The sequence below is a fragment of the Phoenix dactylifera genome, chromosome 12 (assembly GCF_009389715.1).
Source record: "Phoenix dactylifera cultivar Barhee BC4 chromosome 12, palm_55x_up_171113_PBpolish2nd_filt_p, whole genome shotgun sequence".
Taxonomy (NCBI): domain Eukaryota; kingdom Viridiplantae; phylum Streptophyta; class Magnoliopsida; order Arecales; family Arecaceae; genus Phoenix; species Phoenix dactylifera.
Window position 1 is genome coordinate 5,489,539 of NC_052403.1, and position 16,764 is coordinate 5,506,302.

At 40.9% G+C, this 16,764-nt stretch overlaps 2 protein-coding genes across 5 annotated transcripts; both read left to right on the plus strand.

Moving 5' to 3' along the window:
* Positions 1-13: 13 nt before the first annotated feature.
* On the plus strand, positions 14-9,302 carry LOC103722784 (LIMR family protein At5g01460-like). Of its 4 annotated transcripts, none has more exons than XM_017846581.3 (15): positions 14-238; positions 1,720-2,520; positions 2,635-2,720; positions 3,541-3,659; positions 3,818-3,928; positions 4,191-4,289; positions 4,404-4,526; positions 5,179-5,241; positions 5,323-5,390; positions 7,246-7,355; positions 7,453-7,567; positions 7,665-7,730; positions 8,467-8,577; positions 8,702-8,768; positions 8,890-9,302. In XM_017846581.3, exons 2-15 carry the CDS (start codon positions 2,171-2,173, stop codon positions 8,935-8,937), a joined length of 1,536 nt encoding a protein of 511 aa, XP_017702070.2. In that variant the 5' UTR covers positions 14-238; positions 1,720-2,170; the 3' UTR covers positions 8,938-9,302. The 4 variants fall into 4 exon arrangements, with proteins under 4 accessions (XP_017702070.2, XP_008811686.2, XP_026666446.2 ...); XM_008813464.4 differs by having other exon boundaries at positions 5,326-5,390; XM_026810645.2 differs by lacking the exons at positions 7,246-7,355; positions 7,453-7,567; positions 7,665-7,730.
* Positions 9,303-12,129: 2,827 nt separating this feature from the next.
* Positions 12,130-13,455, plus strand: LOC103722781 (uncharacterized protein At5g39865-like). Its single transcript, XM_008813462.4, has one exon. It carries the CDS (start codon positions 12,468-12,470, stop codon positions 13,200-13,202), a length of 735 nt encoding a protein of 244 aa, XP_008811684.2. The 5' UTR covers positions 12,130-12,467; the 3' UTR covers positions 13,203-13,455.
* Positions 13,456-16,764: the final 3,309 nt, after the last annotated feature.

The window sequence follows — 16,764 nt, forward strand, 5'->3', positions numbered from 1 at the left end:
ATATATATTTATGCCATTTAACTGTCGTGCGATGTGTAGGCATAATATTTATGGGAAAGGATGTAAAATGCTCCCCTGGAGAAAAAAGTGAGAGGATGTGACATGTCTGGTGATATGTTTTTCTGTTATTTCTCATTATCTCATGTGACTAATTAAGCCGAAGACATCTGAGAGGCTAGCGGAGGTGAAGGATTCTGTTTAAATTTGATCCTGCTACGGTAGATGAAATGCCTCGATGGTAAGTTGGTATTTTTTAATGAATTTTAGGGGTAATGCATTCAGTAATGGATGGCTGTTAAAATTGCTGCAAGTTATAACGTCTCCAATTACCGGTGTAAACTTATGTGTGTTTTGCGTACATATTTTTCTAAATATTAATATATATATATATATAAATTGATATTTACGTATATATTTTTATAAAATATTTGTTTTGCATGGATAGCCTTCATTTTCTTTTTTCTTGCATATATTTCAATTCCATCTAACGCCGTTAAAAAATTGGCGGTTTAAAATTAAAAATGATTACAATATTCTTCATAGGTAGATGTTAAAAAAGAAATATTGGATAAAGAGTATATATGCAAATAATACTTTGTGAGGGTGTTCATCCAATTTCACATAGTTATGAGCGTTGACATGCAAAAAAATTTAATTTAATTTTTTTATTTCAACCTGTTTTAGTTTTCGATGAGATCTATTAATTTGTTACCAACTCTAGAAATCAAAAAATACTTTCATAATTTTAATTAAAATTTAATTTAAATAAATATAATTTTGGCTAATTACGTTAGCTGAATCGTTATATTAAAAGTATTCATACAAAAATAGTGTTTTGTGAGGGTAGGTAAGTATACATCAATTTGGAAGGCATTCATACAAATTTTAATATTTAAGAAGGGTATTTATGCAAAAATTTAATTTTTTTTTGCATGTATATCCTTCTAAATATATAAAATTGCATGAATATCCTTCAGAATTGCTATTTTTATGTATACCCTTATAAATGTTTCTTTTTGCATGTTTACCATTAGTGGTATTTTCGTTATTTTAATTTTAAACCATTAACTTCTTAACAGCATTAGATGGTATGGGTATACATATAAAATAAGTATTTGATGAGAGTATACATGCAAACATCAATTTTGAAAGAATATTCACGTAAATTTTAATATTTAGGAGGGTATGTATGCAAAAAAAATTTTAAATTTATTTAGGGTTTACTTTGAGTAGTATGTTAGTAAAATGACACCATTAAGGTATGAATTTTGGTACTCTTCTAGGAGCAAGCCTTCAGGAGAGAGATGACAAATAGGATTCCCGAATTTCAAGAGAGAAATTAGCAATTTCTTGCTTCATTTTCAAAAAACATGTTTGTAGTTGGCAATTATTGAAAGTTAAGACAACATGATGCTACCATTCTTGACATATAATGTTCTAAAGAAATTTGATGGATGGTTGTGGATCATCACAGGATGTATATTATTTTCTTTTCTTTTCTGCCCTATGAAATCCAATCCTATCATACTAAAATACAATAAAAAAAATAAATACCGTTAGTATCCTACCATAAGTAACAGGATAATCTCTCTTTCAAGGCACAATAATCGATACAAAAGACCTTTGCCGAAATGAATCGTGATTGGCAATTAAACTTCCATTCATCAAAAGCTACCTTGCCTCATATTATTCTTCATATGCGTCATACATCTGGAGCAGGACCCGCACGAAAGAACATCCCATGGAGTGTCAATTCGTTATTAGGAAAGCAAGCGCCTCAAAATAAATGGGCCTCGCATATGTATTTTGTTGGACAACTTGAACGGTCTGAAAATTTAGCTTTAGCTAAGCCCAGAAATCAGGACCATGGACTACGACTGGGTTTAGGAAGCCGAACAAGCCCAAAACGGGTTAAAGCCGGACCGTTAACGATTAACAAATCTCTTCCTCCAGAGTCCTTGCGAACCTAACCTCCGCCATTTCACACAAAAAACCGTTACATCTCCCTCCCTCTCCCTTCCCCTGGCTTCCTCCGAATCCGAGAGGGAGGGAGCGAAGAGCACGCTCTCACACCGCGCCCAGATCGATATCTCAATTCCCTTCTCTTCCTTTCCGACGAACGAAATCGAAGAAGAGACATCGAAAGAGAGATCAAGAATTCAAAGAGAGAATGGGGGATTTCAATCTGATGCTGGCGGTGGTGGCGGTGGTGGTGCCGGTGCTGGTCATCCTGGCGAGCGTCTACCTGCTGGTGAACTACCAGCACCCGGATGACGCCAACCAGGCCTACCTCCCCAAGGCGGTCGTCGTCCTCGGCCTCTCCATCGCCGCCCTCTCCATCCTCATGCTCCCCGCCGACGTCGCCAACCGCCAGGCCTGCATCCACGCCATCTACAGCGGCGCCTGCGACCTCACCCTCCCCATGAAGCCCCTCTGGCTCTTCATCTACGTCGCCGACGCCCTCCTCGTCTTCTTTGTCATCCCCTTCGCCATGTTCTACTACGAAGGCGACCTTGACAAGTCATTCCCTTTCTTTCTTTCTCTCCTTGTTTCCCCATTTGCTCCTTTTCTTGATTTCTTCTAATGTTTTATTTCCCCCCTCATATTCTGTGAATTATTCAATGGCTGTTGCAGGACCGTGGGAGAGAGGATGAAGAGCGCGCTCAAATGGGTCTTATGCTCGGTCCTTGTTTGTGGGCTCGTTCTCCTCATATTTTATGGTATGTTCTTCTATTTTTTTTGGATTGGAGGGAATTGTGATTTCTAGAATTTGTTCATCTTAATAAGGGGTGAAACTCATAGAGGGAACAAAGATTATAGCGCCGTTGACGGTGAGTTGGATGATACTTGATGCCTTAGGAAACTTCCTGAATACAAACAAGGGTTGATGGTGTGCTATATTTATATTTTTCTAAAAAATCATGCATATAAATATCTTTTTTGCTTTGTGATTTGGATATGTTATATAATAATCAGAATAAGAGTTTCGTTGATAGTTTGGGGAATGAGAAATGATACCTTGAAATTGCAATGGCAAGACTTTTACCTTTTTGAATGTGGATTCATAGACATAGATGTAAAATTTGGACAAAATCTTTCTGTTAAAGTAGCTGCAGAAGAGAGAACAAGAATTTACGAATTGTCCATTTATGTGTGAACAAGAGGAAGAAACTCATCTGTGGAATTGTTTTTTAAAAGATGGGTAATTGAGGATATTATGGTTTAAGAGACCACATTATAGCATCAAATAGAACAAGGTTCGGAGACTGTGAGTCAAGTTATGGAGTACGATAGTTCCTCATGAATAACATGAATATATAACGTATATAAAAAATCAAACAAAATTGATCTTAAATGCCTCACTGAAGAGCTCAAGTATCCCCTCTAGATATAGTTTTATTAAATCCTGTTTTTATAGCAGAGTCTTCTTGAGCACCAAGTCATATATTTGGAACCTTGACAGTTACTAATTTTTCTTTCTGAATTGCCTCTACATGTAATTTTGTGCCTATCTGACTAACATTTGTTTGATAAATTCAGGACTACTTGGTAAAGTGGACTTCACGGTTAGACACCTCTCTTCATCAGTGACAAACTTCCCTAGTACTTGGCCAGAATTCACAAGCACTAAACCTTGTCTTGATCAAACTGCTTACGAGGTTCTATTCTCAGTCATCCTTTCTTATCTGGGTAGTTGAAGCCTTCTAATGTTCATCAGAATTATCTGCTACATTAATATATTTAATTCTTGTTGCTATCAACTAACTTATTGACGAGTTCCTGATTGTTATCTCATCTGTCTCTGTTTCTTTCCCAGTGTGCTGCATCCACAGCAGAAGCTTCTTCAGAAACAACTTGGACAATGCGCACTACGCTCCCAATGTATATTGTCGCTCTGGCAACAATTGCTGGATCAGTGCTATTCACAGTATGCTTCCAATTCTATGATTTTTAGCCTTTATTTTAGGCATCCTTTTCCTGTCGACATGATTAGTTATTCATTCTGAATTTAACCTAGCCCTCCTGATGTATCATCACCAACTATTTGGAAACATGCACTCGAAAGCATTGTTTTGGTAAAGCTATAGAACATAATTTGTTATTCATAGATTTCTCTATATCAATGTGCAAAGTTTCTGTATCCTTGATATCTCTTAAAGTTGATACCTATAATTGGTGTTAAATGATAGATATTCGGAGGTGTTGGGATTGCCTGTCTTCCACTGAGTCTCATATTTTCCTATATACGGCGTCCAAAAGCTGTCATTACCCGCTCACAGTATATAAAGGTGCATCTGATTCCATATAAGCTATTTAATTTTGAGCTTACTAATTACCTTCATTTTTCTTTTAAAGACTTAAAATGATGATAGTAATTCCAATACATCCATTGAGATGCATAGGAGGCAACAGAATTGGGAAAGAAAGCTAGAGAATTGAAGAAAGCAACTGATGCCCTTCATCGGGAAGAAAAAAGCGGTTCAAAGGATAAAAAATGGCGCAAGAATGTAAAAGCTGTTGAAAAGGTACACCACTATTTAATTAAATGCATGATTGGTTGCATGAAGATGTAAGTAAGTATCTTACTATTTTTCATTCTTTTCTGCTGCATTTGTAATTTTTGAAATTATTTTCAAATATGTGATGTTGAGTCTTAGAGTTTTTTTGTTCAAGTCTTGTGGAAGTAGGTAGGTTCTCCTACTATTTTGCTCAAAAAAAAAGTAGGATATGTACTCTTCTCTAGGGATATTTGTCTTCCATCCATGTAATGACCTTGTATGAGTCATCTTCAATTAGCATCATGTTTTTAACATTTGAATTAATTCTTTATCCATCACTATAATGGACTGTACCATAAAGCTAGTTTAACTAGTATGGCAATGGTCCTCGGGAGCATTAGTTTTTCTGATGCATAACTAGCAAATATAATCTTATATTTTGAGCTCAAAGTGGGACCCTGTGCTATTAAATGACTTATTCCTGTAACAATGTTTCCAAGAACACAGCTCTAACGTTGCTTTTCTCATTATATGTACATGCTCCATGATTTTTGTATCAGTACCTGCTGAATCATAAGTGGACTAATTCATGTTTTCTGTTGCTTGATTGGCTAAATTTCTTTTTTTCTGCACTTTTTCCAATATTTTACAAAGAATTATTTTCTGTTTGATCATTTAGGAGTTATTTCTCCTGGAGGAAGATGTGAAAGCTTTGGAGGAGATGTATCCTCAAGGTGACCAGGTAACGGCTGTATTAAGAAGACTTTAATTTTTGCATATATCATGTTTATCCTGTTAATGCTATTACGCACTTCATTTTTAGCAGGCAGAGACTGCTTGGGCTCTAACCGTACTTGGTTACATGGCAAAACTTGTATTGGGTATTCTAGGGTAAGATCTGTATTTGCAAATGCCATTGCTGTATTAGATCTTTCGATATTTGAAGCTCCATTACCATTGAGCTTTTCTGTTGCTTTTTATATACAAATGTAGCCTAACCAATAGAAATTGCTGGTTAAAATCATGCAGCCATGTATGATGCAATATACATTACATGAAGGTTTGACCTTTGCTGCATTTTTTTAAAATCCAATAAAGTAACTTGGTGGGAGGGCATTGTTCAGGTTTTGCTGCACATGACAAGTGGAAGAAAATAATTATTTCTGCTAAAGAGAGCTGAGACAGGTCCAATATTTTGTATATTTTTCAGGTGTTCCTAAAAGGTCAAGGTTTGAGGCCCAAACCTATTGCAATTAGCGAATCTTGTCTCTGTTTGAGATCAAAGTGATCCACATGCCTATACTCCAAGTCTGGGACAGGTCAAGATGGAATCTAATTCAAGTTGGATTCATACCTGTTGCGGGGACGGCCTTTGGCCGGAGCCTCACGCAACAGCATAGCGCACATTAAGCTAGCAGAGAAAGAGGACTGCGTTCCTTCCGAGGTATTGTCCGCTTTGGGCGCTCCGGCCTATGCGTCCAGCGCAGACGGGGGGAGACTGGTGCCCTCACGGTTTTGTCCCACAAAAGGGCCCTCGAGAGGAAAGGATTTCCACCCCCCATTTAAGGCACAGAACCTTTCCGCTACTAGCCGATGTGGGACTAAATTCAAGGCCCCTTCCCTCCCCCCCAACATAGCCCCCCCAGCGGGAAGGTCCTGTGTCGGATTTTACCCGCGACAACCCCCCAAGCAACCTGAGGGGTAGTCAATGGAGAGAGGAGGTGCCCCTTCCTGGCGTGCCATCTGTTGCGGGGACGGCCTTTGGCCGGAGCCTCACACAACAGCATAGCCCACATTAAGCTAGTAGAGAAAGAGAACTGCGTTCCTCCCGAGGTATTGTCCGCTTTGGGCGCTCCGGCCTGCGCGTCCAGCGCAGACGGGGGGAGACTGGTGCCCTCACGGTTTTGTCCCACAAAAGGGCCCTCGAGAGGAAAGGATTTCCACCCTCCATTTAAGGCACAGAACCTTTCCGCTACTAGCCGATGTGGGACTAAATTCAAGGCCCCCTCCCCCCCCCCCCCCCCACACAACAATACCTACCAGACCAGCTCTTGTGAAAGGTCATTTTGCACTTTGTTGGAACGTTACCTTAAGATCAGCCCTTCTAGGCTGCATATACTTGTTGTCCTAAAGAGTTCTTAGACTTTTAGCATGAGAGGAGGTATAAGTTGGATCTGATGAGGGAAAAATGGATTAATAATCTATTCTCCAGACTTCTTGAAGTGAATACTTTCTAATTTCAGTCCTCTGCTTAGATAAAATTGAAATATTAAACACTGGCATGTTATTTGGAGCTTCCTATTAATTGGCACTTGGGCAGTGTAGTTGATATACCATACTGTATATTGTGTAATTAAAAAAAAGGAAAACTATTTTAGGCTTAAGCTTCTTATTACTAAATTGGGGGAAGTTTCCTCTTCCTACTTTTTCATCAAAAAAAAAAAAGAGGACTTGTCTTAAGCTCAGATGGTGCAAAACAATGGTGTTTTGCTATTTGCAACAAATCGTAATTTCTTCACGGTGAAGGATGTAGTACTCTAAGAATTATTGTTATAAGAAAGATATCATTATGTATATGCTATGAATACCTGCATTTGCATATACTTGCCTGTTTGGTCTCTCTATTTCTATTTTTATGCACTTCCTTCCACCTCTGTAAGAATAATATTATCACACTTTCTTTAACTCTCTATATATTTAAGTTCCACTCATTCTCGTCTTTCTTCATGCAACCTTTTACTTCCAGGTTGATTGTTTCAGTGGCTTGGGTTGCACACATTTTCATTTATTTACTTGTCAACCCTCCTCTTTTCCCTTTCCTGAATGAGTTCTTCATCGAATTAGATGATTTCTGGGGTATGCCATGCCAAGAATTCTGCTTTATCTGTTTTTTTTTTCTTTTCTTTTCGCCATCTAAGATGATCTGACTCATCCGTTGGGTGATTTTAATCAGGCTTGTTGGGTACTGCAGCATTTGCATTTTTCTGCTTCTACCTACTCCTTGCAGTGACTGCTGGGGCCATGATGCTTGGTCTGAAATTAGTTTTTATAACCATCCACCCGATGAAGTAATTGTTTGTCCTGCATTAATTTCTCCAATTTCTTCGCACACAGACCGGGTAATACTCATTTTGTATTCTGACAAATTGATCCACTTGGTTTTAGGTGGGGCGGAACTCTGATGAATTCCTTTCTATTTAATGTGGCACTCATTCTACTTTCCTCCATCAGGTCTGTATACTTGGATTACTGAGTTCGACTGTTAATGTTACTGAATAGTGGAGTAGAATATTGTGCTATACCTCTATGCGTAGGCCAAGCCCAGATTAAGAGAAAAGCAGAAACTTATGGTCTTCGCATATAATACAATTATTTCCTCTTCTTAGAACTTCCCATAGTTGGTTAATGCCTCTTCAAGTCAAACTATTTAATCATCCAATAATCTTTTGATATCTTGAGAACTTATCTCAGCATTAACCAATAAAGTCCAACATATTGAAGAGGACATCTATGAGATAAACATCTGTGTGCTGAAGTATTTGTTGTTTGTTAAATGAAGAGACAAATAATTCTTAAAGACATGGCTGCAGCTAAAGATTGAGTTGAACCTGTGCAAAGAGATCTTGGCTTACAGATAGATGAAGATTATTAACTTAATTATCAATCATATGCAGAGATATTGTTATTACTGACCTGCTTGACCAAAGAAAGTGAACAGGCACAACCTTTAGATTGGCCAGCCAGCTCGCTATGATGGAACACCCAATACGATGACCTTGCAATCAAACCTGCAAATCCATTCTTTTCAGACATTTAGCTCCATTGCACTAGAGAAGCATGACACTGCTAGAAATTCTGGCGAGCTTTCCGCTCCATTTCCAATATATTGTCTTGTTAGCTAATTGACATTCTCAGAACGTTCCGTATTTGCAATATGATCGATGGTAGTTGGTGATTTCCTTTGCAGTGTGATTCAGTTCTGCGCGACAGCTTTTGGTTACTATGCACAAGCAACTGCTGCTCAGGAGATATTTGGCCACACACTGCAGTCTCTTCGTGGAATCAGATATCTGTACAAGTCAGTCCAAAGTTGTCTCTGTAGTTAATCATAAATAAATACTAAGAAGTGATTTAGTTCTATAGAGGAGAATGGAAATATAACCTAGACTACTAATTGGAATTGTTTTAAATGTTTTCTGCAGATATAATGTGTTTCAATGGTTATTTGTTCTTTTGGCAATATTCACTTTCGTCTACTATGCAGCAACTGTAAGTTCTAACATCTGACTATTTTTAGGGAGAACAAAAAAAGAACTATCCAATCTAGTCTATATGAAGCTTGCTATATCTTCATTGCATTGCATTAACACTTTACCATCATCTCGTTCAGGGTTGGAAAAGGCAAAAACCGAGTGCTCGGTTTCAGCTTTCGGAGTGACACTTGTGCTGGTGGATGTCGAATTCAACTTCTTAACTGGTTGACTATACTGGTGTGGTATGAGTTTTTAATATACCTGGCGCATTCCACTGACAACTTACAGTTACTAGAAAATGCAAACCAGGGCTGTCGAAGATTTCTATTCGCAGAATGTCTGGCATTCCAGTTGAGAGATGTTGATCTTGGTGCTGATGTGCTTTAGTTGCTTTATCTTCTTTGGGCTTGAATTTCCTCATCTTTGAAATTCAGATTATGTATTAATAGCTGGCTAACCATATTGTGTAAAATTCTGTTATCTGAATTGTGTGAGAGAAAAAAAAAAGAATAATCTTTATTTGCGAAATCAAATATTACTTACTTGTCTACGCCCCAGATTTTGTCTGTAATCCTGCATACATACATCAGTACATCTCTAAGATAGTAGGATGATTGATAGCGGTGCAGTTGCTGGTGTTAAGAACAAGTCACTGAAATTTTCTTATAAGCTGCTACTAGGTAGTTGACCTACTTCACACCTGGAGAGCAGAATTCAGATTATTTGTTGCAGGCATGCTCAACTTTGGTGTCTGTGGCATATTGCATATAGGCTTTCCTTGGCTTTCGAATTATGTTTTCCACCTATGCAGATGATAGATCATATTAATTAATAAGCTACTGAATCAGGTTTTTGATATCCTCTTGAACAACAATTTGTCTGTAGTAACCCTATTTCATCATCAAATTTTTCTCCCTTTTCCTTCACAGTTAACATAGGAACTAAAAAACAAGAGCAGAAAATCATCAAAGATAAACTGGTGACCGTTTGCCTACTAGTTCTTACTCTCTTTTTTTCTTTTTTTTTTTTGCTAAAAACTAGTTTTACTCTTGGATAACATGGTGGATAACAGAAATTCTTACTCTTTTCCAAGGCAACCCTCAAAACCTCCTGGGAGCCCACAATCATTTACCTAATGTCTGTGCTTGCTCTTTTAGATGAAGTGATTGAATTGTCGTACCAAATACAATTATTTCTTTAATTCATCTTCACTTGGGATCGGCATCGTATATATAGCTATCATGATGTGGATGTCCCAACCAGAAACATGCATTAAATTTTCTAGGTTGGACCAAAGGATTACAAACAATCGTAATCATGAGTGCATGTGTCACACATGCTCCATGCCAAGTTGGATTTATTAATTCCAGGCGTGGACTTGGTCATGCCATGACTTGAGACACTTTTTCCCTGTACAAGGTGAATAACAAAGTTTTCATAAGAACTTCCTTATCCTTTTCATACACCCTAATCTTATCATGAAATGCTGTGAACTCAAAAAAAAATCCCCAGAAAAGACACCCATTAATGGGCGAGTCTCTTATAAGAGACTAGTTTAGCCATCTCCTTACAATGGAAAAACAACCTTTAGGCTCTGTTTGGACGTATAGGAAACAAGGTGGTTGTAACCATTCTTCACTCACTTAGACATATTTAATTTAGAGTCAAAAGTGCATGGACCTTCTTGGTGCAATCGAAAGGTGGTGCCACCAAGTCAATCGAAATTGGCCATATGAACCCTTACGCCCCCACCAAGTCAATTGAAAGGTGGTGCTACTAAGTTTGATGTTACACCCCGACTCTTATGCCTACTCTCTTTAGACTATGCTGGTTACACTCAGGCTAGAATGATGTGAGTAGCCGTTGTACCCCCCTCCCCCAAAAAAAAGAAAAAGAAAAAAAAATTAGCCATATGAACCCTGAGGTCTAATATTGTGTGAGTAGAGACAACTACGTCTCTCCCTCTTTATCAGGAGAGCAATGCAAATTGTTTAATTAGTCAAGCTATCAAGAGTCACGCAATATTCATCTATATTCAAATCTTACTTTAGATGACTGTTAACATCTTCTAAAAGAATTCATGAAAAAAAAAATTCAGGATTATTCTTGAGATTTGTTCCTTAATTAACGATTATTTTATTATTTATTTTTCGTTTATAAATGATTCGATAACTAATATTTTCCATCCAATAACAAGTGAATGGAGAGATAATACCATTATTTTTCTATTGTTATCTCTTATTTTAAGTATACTTGCAGCTTTTGCAAGTCATCACATGCAAGCAGCGTGCACCTTTCTGCCGATCCAACCTATCCCCATCCAACGGTCAGAGGTCACTATGCCATTAACCAATACTTTCCTCTCCTTTTCAAGTTTATCTCATCTCCATTATAGTATTATATCATACTTAAGTTAAATAACAAGATATAGACTAAAGAATATACTAACATGAAGATCAATTAAAGACCGCAATCCAAGCTGCGAAGTCACAAGTCGGCGTTTGAGAATAAAACAGCTAGCAAGAAAATTCAAATGCAAAATATTTCAACAAGTTGAAACTAATTTGATGAAATCCATCTCAGTGAAAATGCGCAAATGATCCAAAACTCTTCATTGACTTATATGCACCATGTCTTTCTTCACCTGGACTTTCTTCTCACAGTGAGAGTTGGATTTTGTTCTTGGATTTCATTTTTGAAACAAAGGTTCCATCCAGAATGCCTAGATCATTCCTGTGTATCAGATTAGTGCCCAAAACTAATGGTTTCACGGCTGCTCTTCAGTGATGCATGAAAACAAAATGATGACACTAATCTTGGCCATCCATCCATCAAATGTAGTGTGCTAATGGCAATCTAGCTACTAAATTAAGCGACGATCTTATAAGTTAAACAAAGTCTTGCACTTATTTCATGCAAATGCAGAATTAGTGAATATCACTATATTTAGACTGAAACATCATGGATACATTATGCATTCTTTAAACTTGACTAACTGGTTAATTACCCTTGGAACTTTTTTTTAAGAGAAAGTTGCATTTTCAAATATTGCTTTTAGTTGTGTTTAATACCAAGCCCTCATGCGGAGGGTAGAATTTCATGCCTCATATACGTGCATGACTCCTTGAGAGCTCCTGCATGCGTTGCATTAAAAACCACGCATCAATCAATATTAATCTACAAAAGCAGCAGAATGAAAACAAAACTTACCACTTAATTAATGGCTATCTTGTCCATAAATCATGCATGATGGTTGTGAAATTATTGAGCACCCACTATCCTATTATGATGGTAGTCATCCCAAATTAGTAATATGAATCATCATTAAACAAAAAGATATCATGCACAAAAATAACTTCTTCTCATTAATTCAGAGAAACTGTAATTATGGCATTATGCTTTAACACCCCCGCCACAGTAGCCATGCTTATCCTTAATTCCCAAGAATATCCCACTCATCTCTATTGGTTTTACTTTTACCATCTCTCTCCTATAAGATTCTTGAGTCCTTCCATTTACAAACCCTTCTTCTCTTCTTCGCCAACCTCCGCTCCGGCCTAAAAACCATATGCCAAAATTTGTCAAAAATTAGAAAATTAAGGAAGCGGGGGTGGAAAATAAAATAAAAATCAAACCATAGCTCTCCTCTCTTTCTCGCCTCTCGCTCTCTCTCGCCCGCTTCCGCCGCTGCCGCCGCGCCGCCGCCGTCTTCCCTATGTGGCCGCGGGGGCGCAAGGCCTCTGGCGGCGAAGAGCCGGCCGCCCCCCCTCTCGCCTGCCTGGCCCGCTCCTCCTCCTCCTTCCCCACTTTCAGGGGTGTACATGCCCTCCTCCGCGAGGAGGAGGATGAGATCTCTTCCTCCGCCGCTAACAACCCCCGGAGGGCCTCCGTCTTCCACCGCGTCCGGATCGCCACCGCGGCCCTCCGCGCCTGGCGATCCATCCCGGACCCAGGACCCGCTCCCCGCGCCGTCGGCGGCGAGGAAAAGCGGATCGTGCTCTACTACACCAGCCTCCGCGTGGTCCGCAAGACCTTCGAGGACTGCCGCGCCGTCCGGTCCATCCTCCGGGGGTTCCGCGTGGCCGTCGACGAGCGGGATCTGGCGATGGACTCCGATTTCCTGGCGGAGCTGAAGGGGCTCCTGGGGCGGCAGGGGGGGCCGCGGCTGGGGCTCCCCCAGGTGTTCATCGGGGGGCGGTACGTCGGCGGGGCGGACGAGATCCGGCAGCTGAACGAGTCCGGCGAGCTCAAGAAGCTCATGGAGGGGGTGGCACCGGCGCCGGCGGGGGCCTGCGAGCGGTGCGGCGGGGTGGCGTTCGTGCTGTGCGGGAGCTGCAGCGGGAGCCGCAAGCGGTACACGGAAAAAGGGGGCGGGGTTTTCCGGAGCTGCCCCGCCTGCAACGAGAACGGGCTCGCCCGGTGCCCCGATTGCTGCCCTCACGCCCTCTGATCCAAATCGGAGGGCTCTTATTGCGGTTTCAGGTTTCCATTTCTAATTTTTGGAGAGAAGAGGAAAGGGGAAGAGGGGAGAGTTTAATAAGAAATTATTATTTTGTAATTTACTCAGTTCTTCATGGTTCTATATCCTTTTGGACAATAGAAGCTGTGGTGTGTATAATGGGCATTAAGTTTGCCAAACATTAGAGTTTATTTAAGTTTATGTTTTATGATATAAATAGACAAGAACTTCTCAATTTGGTGCATGATGTATGCGCACCACTTGCTCTCTTAAAATTTTTCAACTACATCTATCAATTTAGTTTTCGTTGCAATCGGTTCCTGCCATTCTTTTTTTTCTTTTTTCAGCTTGAATAAGAGGCTCGTGACCATCGCTTATCATGTTAGTCTTGAAATTTGCTAATATTTGAAAATATCTTCATCATCTAAAGCTAAGAAGGAGAATAGGAACTAGGAGACACCTCCGTTCCTCATCTAGAAATTATATCCTGTGCCATATGCGCCATGTAGCTATGCACCATACTAATCAGATTGTCTTCTTTTCATGAGCTTCATTCATCATATGCTTGTCTCAATTTTCGTGCACAAGGTGTAGGATATAATTTTGCTTGCCCCATCTTCCAACCTTACCACTCTCACTAGGTCTCAACGATTGTTATCTAACATGTAGTTTTCGCTGAATTAGATCCCCTGTTTCCATCCTCTATTCATCATTTCATTTCATTCCAATCCTATTGGCTGCACTAGAGAGAGGCAATTCTTACATCTAATTATTAGCCTTGTCGTTTTTGAACCAAATAGATAATTTAGGCCGGAATTATCCAAAGTTTTCGGACTTAAGTCCGGCCCAAAATTTGGAAAAAAGCCAGATTCGGATTGAGTTCTATGGGGCCATCCGAAAGGGTAACAACTGATTTCTTCGGACTATGTGTATGCCCAAAGAGTACGGTGCCTCTCATGTGCACAGTACCAATTCCAATGGCAAATTGGGTCTGGCCGATCTATAACCCTATTAAACGACCCTTGGCTATCAAATATTCCCATTATGCTTGGCCTACTTTTATCAGTATGGACATTCTGTGTGCTGATTTGAGAGTTTTTGGATTTCGCTTACTCCGACCGGCCCGTACCTGGGATATTAATCTGTCGGAGGGTTTATTTCCAGCTGATATGATGAACCAAATTGAAAGCATTCCCATGGTGCAAGGTCTCTGGTCTGATCACCCAACTTGGCGCCACAGTAACTCTAAACTCCTTTCTCTGCAAGATTTCTATCCTTTGGCGAACCATTATCATTTTGATGGTACTTTGGTCTGGTGGCTGCCTCTCCCTTAGGAGTGTTAAAGGGAAACTTTGATGCATCAGTTACCTCGGATAAGGCTGCTAATGGATTTGTCATCAGATATCACAGTGGAAGACTGATAAGAGCTGGGGTGGCCATTCCTCCACAGTCATTAGGTGGATTTCTAGATCTAATACTTGCGGCCAGTTACAGTCACCTTTTCTAGAGGATATCAAGCCGTGGAAGAAGACCAGATTGCTTCTCATCTCCCGTACATTCCATGAAGCTAACCAGGCTGCTAATTATTTCGCAAACTATGCTCATAAGAGGATATGTCCACCCGACACAGCAGAAATGTCACTAACTCTTGTTTCGCAAGTATTTTGCAGGCTGATTGTAGGTCAGTTTTCTTTGTATTCACACAGCTCTGATATGAGTATAGTCAGCTACGTCACTAGTCATGAGCCCTTCATTAGTTGGGTTAAGACTTGATGCGGCAATCAGACACCCCAACCTGAAATACTTATGGAGCTCAAGTCTCTAATCCTACATATGATCTATTATAAGCAACGACGTGGTAACTTTGAAAAAATCGTTCAAAAAGTCACTTGCATGTCTTGCATCAATCACTTTGCTTGTCGTAATGGCACAGGATACCGGGTCAAAGGAGGCAATAAGAATGCACCACACCAGTTGAGTGCTCCCGTGAGTGATATCTTTCGAGTTTTATCCCCGAGAGTTGGTGGAACACCGCACACACCTTCTCCCATATTTGAGAAAGAATGATAGCTGTTGCTGGAAATTGGACCCGGGGGCAATCTTCGGTCGAGGAGAGGAAACGACTGTTAGTCTTCACGGCGGGGCGGCGGTCTGTCGGCGGGCGGCGTCCTCCGTCCGGGGCGGTCGGAGAGAAGGAACAGCAGGTCCTCGCAGCGGGGCGGCGATCCGTTGGCTGGCGGCGTCCTCCGTCCGGGTGCTTGCACACGAACCGGTGGCCGGGTTCTCCGGCGCCGGCCCTCCGACGCTCAAGTCAGGGAGGGGGCAAATAGTGGGGAGAAGGAGATAAACATTGATTTTTGGGTGTATGAATGTTCCAATCCCCTCTTGGGAGGCCAAGGCTCCCTTTTATATGCGGGGGTCGGTTTACCTGTGATGTAACAGGGCGAGGCCGTAGTACGGCTTGGCATGTTGTTCAGGTCGGCGCTCGGTCAGGCGAATCATTGCACTGATGTCGGCGGTATGGCCGAGATCAGAGACTTATCATAGTCGACTAGACCCTGCTGGGTCGATTTGCCGTGGAGAGCTGGGGATCCGTAGATGTCAGGAGCCATGCGCATTTATTGTGGAATAAGTCGGAGATCCGCATTTATTATGGAGTAAGCCGGAGATCCGCATTATTGGTGGAGTAAGCCGGAGATCCGCATTTGTTATGGAGTAAGCCGGAGATCCGCATTTATTGTTGAGTGTGCCGGAAGATTACAGCGGCCATGCGCAATAAATGCCGGAGGGGTGTTAGAGTACGGTCCTCGGACATCGGGGTTTCTCTTAGGTCGGAGGTTTCGGGGTCGGTCGTCTTGTGGCCGAGCGTTCCGAGGTCGGACGCTGACTTCGGCTGTCCGGGGTCGGAGGTTGTACGGCTTCTTAGGGGCATTTATATCATTTGGGGGAAAACTTTATTCCCCCCAACACTAGCCATCCACCTGTATCGATGCGAATGTGATGTTTTTTGTTTTTGGTTAACCGGATGATTCATACAGACCTAAGATAAATGCATCCAACAAAATTAAAAAACAGCAAATTGCGAAGTATCATAACCAACTTTTTTTTCCACAGAATATTTCTGGAGTGGTCGGCTATATACGAGGCCACCCCATCTGCGGTCTTATTCGTTTTTCTAAAAATATGCTTGGTCTGAAACTCCATGTTTTTGGACACAGCCAGTGCTCCCGTAAGGTGATGGTTCCTTGGATCCGACCGCTCTGCCTTTTGCTCCTCCACCGCCGATTATACTTTTGGGTCCCATTCTTGCGGACCGATAGCAGCAGTACACGTCCCAACATGCGCTGTTTGCTGTCCGATACGAGAAATCTGATCTACGGCCAACTACAAAGTGATGAAGACGGCGGGCTGGGGATGCTGACGGGTTCCACGCTTTGGCCTTATCCGAATTGGACCCCTTCAAGCCCTTTCTTTAATCACTGATGCCATATTGTGCAGAATCTAAGCTAAATCCAAGCTTCCACATGGCAGTTGCTTGATCTCCTTGGAGAAC